This window comes from Zonotrichia albicollis, chromosome 1 (assembly GCF_047830755.1).
Source record: "Zonotrichia albicollis isolate bZonAlb1 chromosome 1, bZonAlb1.hap1, whole genome shotgun sequence".
NCBI lineage: Eukaryota > Metazoa > Chordata > Aves > Passeriformes > Passerellidae > Zonotrichia > Zonotrichia albicollis.
The window spans coordinates 20,726,811-20,740,231 of record NC_133819.1 but is presented as its reverse complement, the minus strand read 5'-3'; the positions used below and the strand labels follow the sequence as shown (position 1 = coordinate 20,740,231).

The 13,421-nt window shown below is 42.4% G+C and overlaps 2 protein-coding genes across 4 annotated transcripts in view; one reads left to right on the top strand and one right to left on the bottom strand.

Annotated features, from left to right (window-relative positions):
* TRDMT1 (tRNA aspartic acid methyltransferase 1) overlaps positions 1–4,618 on the bottom strand; it is a 41,785-nt gene extending 37,167 nt beyond the window's left edge. The window contains exons 1-3 of one of the 3 annotated variants that reach the window (XM_074535412.1): positions 4,552–4,618; positions 4,255–4,343; positions 3,256–3,332 (exon numbers count right to left, since the gene is read on the bottom strand). The gene's annotated coding sequence lies outside the window, so the exon portion shown is untranslated. Of the gene's footprint in view, positions 1–1,929; positions 3,162–3,255; positions 3,333–4,254; positions 4,516–4,551 lie in introns of those variants that run through there. The other 2 variants (XM_026795641.2, XM_074535415.1) reach the window with 2 other exon arrangements.
* Positions 4,619–4,635: 17 nt separating this feature from the next.
* On the top strand, positions 4,636–12,929 carry VIM (vimentin). The gene is made up of 9 exons (XM_005480294.4): positions 4,636–5,300; positions 5,470–5,530; positions 9,513–9,608; positions 9,747–9,908; positions 10,361–10,486; positions 11,201–11,421; positions 11,514–11,557; positions 11,964–12,049; positions 12,565–12,929. Exons 1-9 carry the CDS (start codon positions 4,759–4,761, stop codon positions 12,604–12,606), a joined length of 1,380 nt encoding a protein of 459 aa, XP_005480351.1. The 5' UTR covers positions 4,636–4,758; the 3' UTR covers positions 12,607–12,929.
* The last annotated feature ends 492 nt before the right edge of the window (positions 12,930–13,421 follow it).

Sequence of the window (13,421 nt, the reverse complement as noted above, 5' to 3'; positions counted from 1 at the left end):
ACAAGGATGTGGAGACATAAAATTTCAAATTATCTGTTTTGGGGCACCCAAAATCAAGACTGAAAGACTTTGTGTATTCAAAAAATTTGTTCTGTCTAAAGAGTTGAGCTTGAGCCTTAAGCCATGCCAAGCCTTTTCTCAGTTTGGAAAATCTCATTCTATATGTCCCAGTCATTCCTGTATTGCTGCCATTCAGCAGTCAGTGCTATTTCTGTTAAATGAAGTGAGACAGGGTGTCATTCTTAATTTTTTGGGGTTTTTTTATTTTTTAAGGAATAGATTATATAAATTGCTATACTTGTGATAGAGCTTAAAAACTTCTCCTCTGTTCCTAGAGGTGTGCATGGTGTTTGATACAACCTCAGAGCACAGGACTGTAGTGGCTTTGAAAATGAGCACCTGATTTGGTACAAAAATGTTCTATTTTGGTACAAAAATTAGAAACCAAAGTAGAGAGACACCTCATGCACAACAATAATTCTTTGGAAATGTAAATCGTGTGACAGGGTGCCTTGACTCATGTTCAAATCACTTCCTTAATGATGAAACCCCTGCTAGTTTCATATAGTTCATATACATTAAAATAGAATATTTCAGACAGACTTGGTTAGTTTTGAGTATAGAACCTAGTCATTTACTTGGAAAAATCAGCAGCTAGTCATACCAATATGATATGCTTTGCAATGCTGGCAATGACAATAGGCAACATAATTTTAAAAATAAATTTCGTAAAAGAATTTGCCAGTTTCTTTATCAAGACAAAAATTAGTCAAGGAAGTTACTCACAAGGGGAGAATTCAATGCTGAAACAGTTAGATGTTCTGCAGCCTGGTAATAATTCAGAAATCCAAATCAGCTTCTCCTAGTCAGAATGCAGGGAGATGCATTATCAGAGTTCAGAAAAACCATCACTTCCCTGGATGCACTGGCCTTTCTTGGGGGTTCCTCCTTACACTTGGCTCTCAGCTAAAGGGAGAGGCTTCTCCCAGCTGAAGATTACAGCCAGAATCCCTTTTTTTCTCAAATAGGGACCTTTCTGTTTTTAAAACCATAGCAGTCTTTGTGGTTTTAGGGCATGGCTGAAGGTGTTCTTGGACAGTGAAAGCCACAGCAGTCACTGAAGTGATAGGCCACAGCACTTACTCTGACTGAGCACTACAGAGTGTTCTTCTGGTTCAGTTGTCTGTAGGGTGTTTTATTTCCTCATGTTAAAATGTGTCCCTATTACCCAGAGTTTGTTTGATAGTCATGGTGCAGGCGATGTGTGAAGAAATGGCTCTACAGCCCCATGCATGCCTGGGCTTATGGCTGCTGTATGGTACTGACACAAAAATTATTGTATTTGCACGGCAGGATGTTTTTTCATGGGTGTTTAATCTCTATGTGCCTTTCTACACCTCCTGGAAGTGGAAACTTTAGAAAAAGGGCATAAATCTGATTAAGAAAAGCATTCACATCTGTTTAGTCCAGGTTTATGTAACTGGAAAGCACGTTCAATATTTGGACTAAATTACTCTCATTTCTTACTGTTTAAATTAAATGGTGAATGAAAAAAAAAAAAAAAGTAAGTGAATTCTAGTCTTTTCAATGATGTTTTCAGACCAATAGATATTTTTGCAAGGAAATAATAGAAATTCTGTTATATAGGCTTTTTTAGTACAACCAATATGTAGTATAAAGCCATCCAGGCACTTGTACCTTTTCTCTATGCATATCTACTTTTCCCATTAATGAAAGTTACACAAAATACAGGTGTCTTTTTGTGAAATTTGTAGGACTTGATTCTGTATTTCATTCTTGGCAGTAAACCAATAATAATTATCTGTGGAAATAAAAGGCTGCCAAAAAAAAGGCATAAAAGAAAATTTCAGTCTGAACTGAAACTCTTGTGATAAAAATACCTGTTTGTATTTTCAAGAGTGCCATTACCTCTGATCTACTTCTGTAGAGGTGATGTTGTGGGCTGACCAGGCAGCTGCATGACTGCACACTGGAATTGCAAGGGAAGGCATTGCAGTAAACAGCACAGATGACAACCAGTAGTTTATGAATAATCCCCAACGTGGTGCTGAGGGATGCTCTTAGCTGTCTGTTCTTCATGTCAGAAATGGTCAGGATCTCCATCAGCCACCGCCTCTGAGAGTCCCATAGCATTTTCCATGAAACTAGACATTACTGTGATTCCATTTCCATTCAAAGTACACTCTTCATGATGTTTATGGCTACACTGAGACAGTCTCTTCCGAGAAGGACAGGAGAGATCTTTTTATTTCAAGGGAACACATGTTAATCCCCTTGGGGGTTTGCAATGCAAATGCGTGTTAAATTTATTACAGTTTACAAGAAACATACAGCTTCTTCCATTCGTGCATCTGTGTAAGTGCCAACCAGTAAAAGGCACTTAAAGGTTTACTGTAGTCCCAACAGCCAACAATATCTGAACATTTCATGCTGAGACACAGAAATGAGGCAGGTGGCCAAGAGCACATATGGCAGCAGTGACATAAACATATGGAAATTACACTTGAAACATGAATTGGGTGATCATATTTACTAAAACAAATACCTTTATTTTAGGGGCAAAGCATTTTCTCAATGAGGATGATTCTTGCATATGTGTGCCATTGAAGATTTTGTGAAGTATAAGTTGTGCTCTGTTAGGAAAAACAGATGGGGCACCAGCACACCTTTAAAAAACAACAGTCTACCAAAGCTGTCAGTATTTCTGAGTACAGCATCTTAAATCCATGAGATTGTTGGTTATGTGCTGTTTTGCTTTTTGCCTACTCACAGAACGAGTATGTACTTCTGTGCCAGGGCTCTCAAAGGCTTACAGCTCAAACTTGATGGCTTAAATAGAGCTCTGAGAGGGCTGGGCAGCACAACAGCGTCCAGGCTGGGCTTTGGGAACCCTTAGCCTCAGGAATGCTGTGTGACCTCTGCCTCTTATTCAGTGGGTGAATGGAATGAGCCGTAGCCCAGGACTTATACTGCAAGCACTTCAGTGGCTCAACCTTGTCAGCTCCCTTTGCTTGACTAAGCTCCAGTGAACAAAAGAAATTAAACCCTCAAGGACTTACTTTTAGATACAAATTGCATTCCTGCACTTCTGGTTGCCAACAGGATGAAAGCAAAGCAGAATTTCTTTCAAATAAACAAGATTTTTAATAAAATATATAGTTCACTTTCTTCATTGTAAAGTACATTACCTGAAGTACAATAGTTGACTACAGTGAATTGGGGTGTGAAGATTACCTTTTTCTCTACCCACTGTTCATGTCCAAGTTTATCAGAGCTTCCAGTGAAGAGATTTCTTCCTGCAGGACTGCAAGCTAAAAAGAATCAAAAATCAATGGTAGTTTTGCATCCCCTAAGTGCTGAAGCAATACATTACAGATTATATATCTACAATGTATCATTCACTTCCCATAGCAGAGAGTAAAAATATGTCCCTTACCAGATGCATCAGTGCAGAATTTCAGAATGTGAGTCATGCTTTGGCCACTCAAGTTTAAAGTTATCTAAATGGCAGAGAGTCTGTCATCTTCCTTAAGCAACCTCTGCATTCATGCTGAAACCATCTGCTGCTACTCAAAGTTTTTCTCTGTTAACTTTTATTCCATTGCTATTGCCCTGTACTACCTACATCACTCTTTTCCATTGCTGGTAGTCCCATTTTGATAGTAAAATTGCTCTGAAAACACTGCGATTTTTGTTTGGCCTTTTATTTTACACATATTTGTATGTACTTGCAGATCATAGTTAATGAACAATTATCATTTGGCCAGATGCTCTCCTAAGACTCTGACCATATGCCTACCAAAATTAATAGCAAAGTCTGTTTGGTACAGAAGTGGAGAAATAAATCTTTGTTAAAATCAAGCCTGCTACTGTCCTAGTTATTGTCTGGGAGCAAGATCCTGGATGCAGCAATTTCAATAATGTACGGTCCACACAAAAAAACTCCTAAATTATTCCTGGGATCATTGGTACAATAGCGCCTTAGGCATGTAACTGCTCACCGAGCTACAAGGAAAACATATCTAACCTGTAAAGTTCATTCTTAATCATAGGAGATGAGATTGCTATCATGGGAAGCAGATAAAGAAAATACCTACATTATTTTCTGGCTTATTTTGAACACTTGGCAGCCCTTTGTGAGTAGTTAGCATAATTTTTCCCTGATCTTACTCTTTTGGAAAACTCGAAAGGGAAGGTTCTGAGAAAAAATATCTAGATAAACATACATCATACCTATAGAGGGGTTTTAATAAGTTATTCGGAGTATTTTGCCAGGCCTGTGACATTAAACTTGCCAGCTCCTTGCAGCCACCACGCTCACTCTGGAGGGGGATAAGGAGATAAGAGGGGAAACCCAGCGCCCATTTCCGCGATGCCGAAGACGCCGCCGCTGTCAGCCCGTGCTCCCGGGGCTCGCCGTGCCGGGGTTCCCCGCGCCCGCCGTGTGGGACACCGCCCTGCCACGTCCCGCAGCCCCGGCGGAAACCCGCCAGCCCCTGGGGACCCAGCCCCGCTCAGGCTGCCGCCCACCCTGCCGAGCCCGGCCGCCCCGCTCTACGCCTTTGTGTCCGCGGCCGCCGCCCCTTCCCCGCGGGCGGGGCGGAGCGGGGCGGCTCCGCGGGGCGGGTTCGCGGCGCCCATAAGAAGGGGCCCTGGCCGCAGCCACCGCCCTTCTTCGCCGCACACCCCGATCGTCCCGCTCCGCTCCCGGATTACAAAGCCCGCACCGCCGCCGCTATGAGCATCAGCACGAAAAACTCCTCGTACCGGCGCATGTTCGGCGGGGGCAGCCGCCCCAGCACCGGCACCCGCTACATCACGTCCAGCAGCCGGTACTCGCTGGGCAGCGCCCTGCGGCCCAGCAGCGCCCGGTACGTGTCCGCCTCGCCCGGCGGCATGTACGCCACCAAGACGACGTCGGTGCGGCTGCGGAGCAGCATGCCGCCCATGCGGCTCCACGACTCCGTGGACTTCTCCCTGGCCGACGCCATCAACACGGAGTTCAAGGCGAACCGCACCAACGAGAAGGTTGAGCTGCAGGAGCTTAATGACCGCTTCGCCAACTACATCGACAAGGTGCGCTTTCTGGAGCAGCAGAACAAGATCTTGCTGGCCGAGCTGGAGCAGCTCAAGGGCAAGGGCACGTCCCGCCTGGGCGACCTCTACGAGGAGGAGATGCGGGAGCTGCGGCGACAGGTGGACCAGCTCACCAACGACAAGGCACGAGTGGAAGTGGAGCGGGACAACCTCGCCGACGACATCATGCGGCTGCGGGAGAAGTGAGTGTCCCTGGGGAAGGTGGGCTGGGGCTGCCGCCGCTCCCGCTGCCTCCCCGCCGCCCTGTCCCCCGGCGCAGAGCATCCCGAGCGGTACCGGGCGGGCGGGAGGCTGGGCGGGGGGATTTGGGGGATCCCCGCTCCCTCCTCACCGCCGCCTTGTCCCTTCTAGGCTGCAAGAGGAGATGCTTCAGAGGGAGGAGGCCGAGAACACCCTGCAGTCCTTCAGACAGGTTAGCGGTGCTGGAGGAGGGAGGAGCCCGAGGAGGTGGCGGCTGTGCCTGGGGCGGAGGGTGGGAGCGCCGGAGTTTGCTTTCCTTGCACAAAGAGGTTCCGTCAGTTCTCACGCGAGCCCTCTGTGTTTTCTTTAGGGGGATGCGGCAGTCTGAGGGGAGGGGAGGTAAACTATTGTCCTGCTTTATCCAAGTCTAGCCCGTTTTACAAAAAACACCCCAACGTGGAATCACTTTCCGATCCAATAAAAGTGAAAGGGGGCCATCTGCTCGCTTGGCTGAAGGGTATTAATGGTTTCTATGGGATTCACCGTGGAATGCAGATACAGGCATTATGGCAAGTGTGGTGGCAGCAGATTGAAATAATAGATCCCTTTGTGTCGGAGGGGAGGGCGCAGTGGGCTGCATTCTTACTAAATGTGTAATGGTGCGGGAATATTTCTAGCGAAATGTGACTGTTATGGGCCAGTTTTTGTACAAAACAGAACTCTTTTTTAATGAATCACTGGTCAGTGCATTACTGGGCAACAGTTTCAAATTGAAGGTTTTTTTATGTGGGTGTTGTCTGCTGACAAGAAGTAGACAGTATGTTCCTTGGGGCGAGGTCACAGGATTGAGTTTGCCTCCTCTGGGTGTCCATTAAGAACATTAAATTTAATCCTCTGTAAAACAAAGATGTTAACCTAGGAAACAAGTTATGTTGGAGTTTAGTCTTTGTAGGATGCTGTGATGTTATCCAGATAAAGTAAATCTACATGACAACCAGAAACAACTGTGCAAACAGTGTTCTAAAATTCTTAAGCTCAAGTTTTCACTTGTGCAAAACCAGCTTTCAACTTAGATTAAGCCTTGTTTGGACTGAGAGATATTTAGGAATGTGCCTTCTCAAAACAAGGTCTCTTCCCTAAAACTCCTGGTGTAAAACAGCATTGCTAGCATTCTTTCAGACTGGAAGTGACTCCCCTTATCACCAGGCAGCTGGGTACAGGCTGACTTTGTCCCAGAGCTCTTCATAGGCATTAACAGAAGTCACTGTTCAGGAAATCAGCACTTGATTGTTAGCGTTTCCCTGGGAAAGGCTTTTGACTGCAGTATATTTACAGTCCTTCAAGGACAGCAGGTGTGTTCAGGAGATAGTGTGGGGAAACTGAAACACCTACTCCCATTCAGAGCCTGGGAATTCAGCCTCCACTGGCATTCTGGGGACAGAAGTTTTAAACAACAGTCTGAGATGCTGCCTTAATTTAAGCTTATGTTTTTTTTTTGTTTTTTTTTAATGAGTGCTAAGACAATTTACTGTAGTGTGAAGTTTATGAAGGAGCATTTAACTTAAGTTTTAGAGACCTCATCTGCTCTGATTCATTGCTGAATTCAGTTGAAGGATCAATTGACTTAAGGCTGGCTTTTACATGATCTTTCATATTTAATTGGTGCACTTCAGGCATGTCTGCATTTCAACCCAGCTGAGTCTTATGGAGGCTCTGGGCTCTAAAGTGAGCTTAGCTTGGTGTGCCTACCCCACACTCATTGTCCAGTTCTTCCCTGTATTTGGAAAGGGGTCACTCAGAAGCTCAGCCTCCAGCAGATGTGTGCATGCAGGACAGTCAGAATTGGATCCATTTACCCTCCTAAGTTGTAGCTTGTGCATAAGAAATGCAAATCATTGTTTATGGAAACTCTACACTAAATCCACTCATGACATAACTGGTGCATACTGGTGTGCTTGATTTGAACATCAGTCATACCTAATTTTTCCTTGCTGGCAAGGATGGAGTTAACATGTTGGTTTTGAAATCTAAATCTGTTTCAGTGCAAGCTTGTTCTTCTGAAAGTGAAATTAAATTCACTGAACACTGAAGCTGAAATATCCTGTTGTGGTTTCCATTTTAAAACAATGCAGAGCTTTCTATTAAATAATTATATTTTTCCACTGGAAAGTTGTGTAGTTGTTATAGATTTGGATCACTTCAGCAGGTGCTTTCCTGTTCTGATGTATATTCAGAAGGAGCCGTTGTGTACTTCAGTATTTTAAAATAAAGAACGAAGATTTGAACTTCAGTTTTTATTTCCCAAAGCTGCCAGTTTCAGAGACTGTTCAGCTCATATGTACTGAATTTTAATTTATTTCTTCTGGACAAAGATATGATTTTACTCATGTGCTGAGGGATGTACTGCAAAAAGTGTATGTGACAGTTCATTGGGGACTTTCCTATTGGGGCAGGACAAGCATCACAGTGAAAAAGTTTCTGCAGCTTTGCCAGCTAGTCTAGCAGCAAGGAATAGGTCCTGAACCTGTGACAAGCCTAACAGGTCAGGTCCTGGCTAACTTGAGGTTTGTCTAAAGTAAACATGGATGCTCAACCCTGCAAAGTGTGTGGCTTGCACTGAAGAAGCTCCTAGGATAACATCAGCACGTATTCCAACTGCAAACAAGTTGTACTTGTTGTTCAGGCTACAAGTAGCCAATTCATTTATGAGGTTCTCCACACATCTAGAAACTACTGAAACACTGAATTTTAGTGATAGGGAATACATAAATGATAGTATATAGTAAAGTACATGCCACATGTTGTGTCTTCAGTTTAACTTGCTTTCAATTCACTATAAGGTCTTAAAATCCTGTAGCTATTCAGTTGCTATTAAAAAAAACAGCCTTCAGGGTGAAGTTTTCTGCAAAATCCTCTAGAAAATCTTTGGATGTCTGTCCAGTTATGTAAACATGTTGGGTCATGGCCATGTAATTTTCTGCCAGAATGATCATGAGGGTTTTGGGGGGAGGAGAACAAATTAATTAGGAAATTCTTTCCCTGAACTGAAAAACAGAGCTGATGTGAACTGTGGGTGTAAAACTGGAATTGATAGAAAAGTTATGGAATGATGCATGAAAGGGGTATTTTGCGGAATAAAGTAAACAGGATAATTTTTCTGGAGCAAGGGCCTTGCCCCAAAGTATGAGTGATCCAAGGAAAGGCTTTCTAGGAGTCTGAAGAAAACACTCCTTATTTCAAAGGTGCCATAGTAAAGAAAGCTGCTGATTAGGAATGCTTGTGCTTTGGGCAATCCAAAATAGCTTTAGAGTAAGCTGTGAGAACCTGATATGTTAATACCCTGTGAGCACAAGCATGTGGCTGTGTATGTAACTAGTGTGAAAGGAACAATCTTCCCCTTTGCAACTAAAGGCCTTACACATTCAAAATGTAGGAAGTTGCCCATCAATGTGTAGTCTTATATTTTTGAACTAATTCAAGTTGTTCCCTTATAACATTCATGACGTGTCTTCTGTTATGCTCTAAATGAATTTTTGCTGTTGATTAAGACTATCTCTGTGCAGCAAAAGGTGGAGCCTTTGCCAGCAACTGCGAGGGTGTAGGCAATGATGAGTAGCTCAGTTTGTGTTTATGCTCACACCTTCTTTTTCTCAAGGGAGGTCTGTTGACCTGCATTGTGAATACTGTAGTTCTTACACATACCTCACCAGCTTTACAAGTCTGCTTTAAAAGTGTGGTCTGTGTACCTAGGGGGCTCTGTGCTTTTTCACCAGGCAGTCCATAAGTTAAGCCCACTGACAGTCCTGACAGCATACATGTTGCACTTTTAAGCCCCACTGTAAAGAATGGAAGTTTGCAAAGTGCAGCTCTTTGTCAGTGTAGTCAAGCTAGAGGCACTTACTGCAGACTTCTGTCTCAAGTACTTGAAGGATTTACACCCACTATGATCTGTGTGCTCTTGATCATGCTTAGCAGCATGTCAGCAAAGATGTAATCAACATACGTGGTATAGTTTTCAAATTCACAATGAAGCTGCATATCTAAGGTTTAAAGGTAAGGTATGAGATGGCAAAAAGGTTTTTTTAGTTTTTGATTTCCTATTGTCTTACCCAAAAGCTCAGATGTAGCATCAGCCTGTATGCTGCTGAACTTGCTGTAAGAGACTTCACTACATCAGTTTTTTAAGCTTATGAATTGTTCTTCTCTCTGGTTAGGATGTTGACAATGCCTCTCTGGCACGTCTTGATCTTGAGCGCAAAGTTGAGTCCCTGCAAGAGGAGATTGTCTTCTTGAAGAAACTTCATGATGAGGTAAGCTGAGAAATGAGGTCTGTGTTTAGATGCAGACTGTCTAGCAAAGAAGCTCTTGCTGGTTCTGCCCAGAGTTCTCACCTGTTTATGATCTGAGTACTTTTGTGCAATAATATTGAGTGTCTGCTTCTCTCTAAGGAAATCCGAGAACTGCAGGCCCAACTCCAGGAACAGCACATCCAAATTGATATGGATGTTTCTAAGCCTGACCTTACTGCTGCCCTGCGGGATGTTCGCCAACAGTATGAAAGTGTTGCTGCTAAGAATCTTCAGGAAGCTGAAGAGTGGTACAAGTCCAAAGTAAGTAAAATGCATCAGGCACTGGAACTAATTCTGTTTAACAGCTTTGATGTAGCACTTGCTGTTCCCTCTGTCTCTCTAATGGACATGAACATAACCATGACACAAAGTCTTTTTTTTAAATCCTAGTCTGGGAAGGGTATAACTGAAAATATTTTGTGCCATAACTACAGCAGCAAAGTCATGGGTGCACACTGGGAGTCTTTCCTGGCCTGGAAAAATTAGTGAAAAGATGGGAAATGTACAGGGCAGGAAAACAAGTATGAAAGTTTGCTGTGAATTCTAATAGAACATTTAGAAATAGAGAGGCACTTAAGGAGTAATACTAATATTTAAGCATTTCAGGTGCTAACCCTTGTAATACCTCCAGTTGTCCTCAACTGCTGTGTCCACAGAAGTACGTTTCACTGTTTCTGTTGAAGTGTTATGCTAACCAGACTGGGGATTTCCAGTTTGCAGATCTCTCTGAAGCTGCTAACAGGAACAACGATGCCCTGCGCCAGGCCAAGCAGGAAGCCAATGAGTACCGCAGACAGATCCAGTCTCTCACCTGCGAGGTCGATGCTCTTAAGGGAAGCGTAAGTAAAGGACAGCAGTTGTTCTTCTTCATTGCAGCTTTAAGCACTGCACTGCAGTTTAATTGTCAATTTGGATGTGAATGCATGTAATCTGGCATGCAATTCAGCAGCACATTAATACTCTTTGAAAAGGATGCTGTGGGCTCAATTTGTGTGCATGCACAACAATGCACTGGCTAGATTGGTACACTGAATCAGTCTTAAGCTGTAAACAATAAGTTAATTCACTTGCTATAATATTCACTGTTTATTTAGCACTTCATGAAAGTGTTTATACCTTGTCTGTCAGGTACAGATAAAGTTATTTAAAAAGCCTGGAGGAGCAGTGAAAGGTGCAAATTTTGCTGTTGCTAAAACATGACTCCTTTAAGACAGGCTTGAAATGGATGTAACAGTGTTTAGCACACCTGCAGATCTCCTCTACTAAGGACTGCCTGCACGCTGACTTGAACTGCATGTGTTTGGCTTACTGTAGAGGATGGCTTTGCCACCTGGCACAACAAATATGTGGCACACTTCAGATCACGCCACAGAATAACTCTCCTTGACTCTGCAAAGGGAAGATAAGGAGATGACAAATTTGGGACATGTCTGGGCATTTTTGGAAAGGATGCTAATGTAACACAATTTTCCTTCTTTAAAATGTTGAGGGTCTCGAGGATGAGGAAGAGTTGCTGACCTGCAGCAGTGCTTGATTTCAGTATTCTCTTCCAGAATGAGTCCCTGGAGCGCCAAATGCGTGAGATGGAGGAGAATTTTGCTGTGGAAGCTGCTAACTACCAAGACACTATTGGGCGCCTGCAGGATGAGATTCAGAACATGAAGGAAGAAATGGCTCGCCATCTCCGCGAGTACCAGGACCTGCTGAATGTAAAGATGGCTCTTGATATTGAAATTGCCACCTACAGAAAACTGCTGGAGGGTGAAGAGAGCAGGTAATCACATGCAAACATTTTTCTAAAGCCAGAAATTATTAGAAGATACTTTATACCCATATCTGATTTTACCCATTTCTTTTTTCCTTCAGGATTAACATGCCTATTCCAACCTTTGCTTCTTTGAACCTGAGAGGTAAGTTGTTTTTGCTATTTCAGTTGAGGCAGTTGCTCTATCATTAGCATGAGGGTTGTGGATTTTATGCTGTTTTTTGAACTTGTATAAGTGCAGTTGGTTGTGAATACTCTTCTTGGATCCGACTACAGTGTTTGCAACTACTTAACCTTTGATGGTAGCAGCTCTTCTGTTCCTGGACACATGTTTTTAAATATTGATACATAGCAAGTAATTTGGGTACCTGCTGAAAGTGCTTTAAGGGGCATAGAGAGAAATATGTGGAAGACCTGGCTTATTCAGAGCAGGAGACTTCTTTGTATACTAAATTGGGATTCTGAAAGTTGACACTAAAATCTGTTACACCTCATTTCTTTGAGGAGGCACTTCATCTAGACTATTGGTAATAATACATCTTCTTCTGCAGAAACCAACATTGAGTCTCAGCCAATGGTTGACACTCACTCAAAGAGAACACTTCTAATTAAGACCGTCGAAACTAGAGATGGACAGGTTGGTGGTAACTTTAATTTTATTTATATCACAGCTGGTAATCTTAAATTCTTAAGCTTGCCTACTGCTTACTGCAGCTTGTATGTGGTACTAAGTATTGAGTAGAACAGCAACTGGCATTCCAAGCTGTGTGAACATACAGGGATAGCAAATAGGTTTGTCTGAAAAAAAAATCAAAATTCATCTGATAGTAAAACTTCAAGTTGGTGACTGTTACCTCTGTATTGAGTATTTAAGTCCAGCTGAGTTGGCAAATTCTCAATATATTTCCTTAGGAAAACATGTGACAGTAAACAGAGTTATTTTACTTGCTTTGGATAAGATGCTGTTGTTGGTGTAAGTAAATAAAATTTGAATGGTTTCTGTATGCTATTTACAAACTGGAATTTCTCCTAAGTGAGAGCTGATACCCTCTTGTTCACATTTTGGAAGTGGATGTTCCACTTCTAACCCTTAAAAAACCCTCAAAAATCTTCCTAGTAAAACTTAATGCAAGTGTTTCTGTTTTTCATTAGGTTATTAATGAAACTTCCCAGCATCATGATGACTTGGAGTAAAGCTGAAGTGAAGATGCATTCTTACTAAAGGAGAAACTCTTACCAGCAAGATTGAAAAAGTCCATGTCTTAAAGGAAGAAACAGCTTTCAAGTGCCTTTTTGCAGTTTTTCCATGAGCGCAAGATGATTATGCTAGGAAATAGGTCTTAGATCTTGCAAACTGACTCTCCCTGAAGGATTAGAGTTTACAATGGAGTCTAGTTTACAAATAGCAATATCTTGTGCTGCAATACTGTTTTTAAGTATCTGAATTCAATAAAACTGCTTTTTCCAGCACAGTATGAGCAACCTGTCGCTACTTCAATAAATCTTTGGAAAATGGCTCTTGATGTGTTCTAATTTGTTAAACTTCATGACTTTCTGGAAAGCCATAACAACATAATGCTGGAATTGTTATACGGTTGACATCTTTAGTACTGGCTGTGTGGAATGCTGTTTTTTCAGTTTAACTAGATAAACTGTCTTACTTATTTACTGCTTAGGTTTTGGAACCAATTAAAATGGATTATAACTGGCAGATGCATAATGTATTATGATATCACTTGAATAAAATATGATACTTCAAGCTAATAAATATTAATCTTGCTTCCATATACTAGTTAATGCAGTTACTAAATGTCAGAACGCCTGAAGTACCTTAAAACTTGGCTTTATAAAACAGCACTTATGTAGCAAAGAAATAGTTCATGTGAGCCCTTATCTCAGACAGCACCTTGCAAGCTTAACAGCTGACTTGGTGCATTAACTTGTTTTTCCAGGAAAGACTAGTTCCCAAAGACTTGTTGGTATTACAGAAGCTACATGAAGGCTTTAGC

What these genes read in the sequence shown, in the direction of transcription:
- VIM (XM_005480294.4), top strand. Translation starts at nt 4,759, where the DNA reads ATGAGCATCAGCACGAAAAACTCCTCGTACCGGCGCATGTTCGGCGGG. An exon ending in TGCTTCTTTGAACCTGAGAG is followed by an intron (nt 11,558 to 11,963) that starts GTAAGTTGTTTT and finishes CTTCTTCTGCAG; the next exon opens with AAACCAACATTGAGTCTCAG. An exon ending in TCGAAACTAGAGATGGACAG is followed by an intron (nt 12,050 to 12,564) that starts GTTGGTGGTAAC and finishes GTTTTTCATTAG; the next exon opens with GTTATTAATGAAACTTCCCA.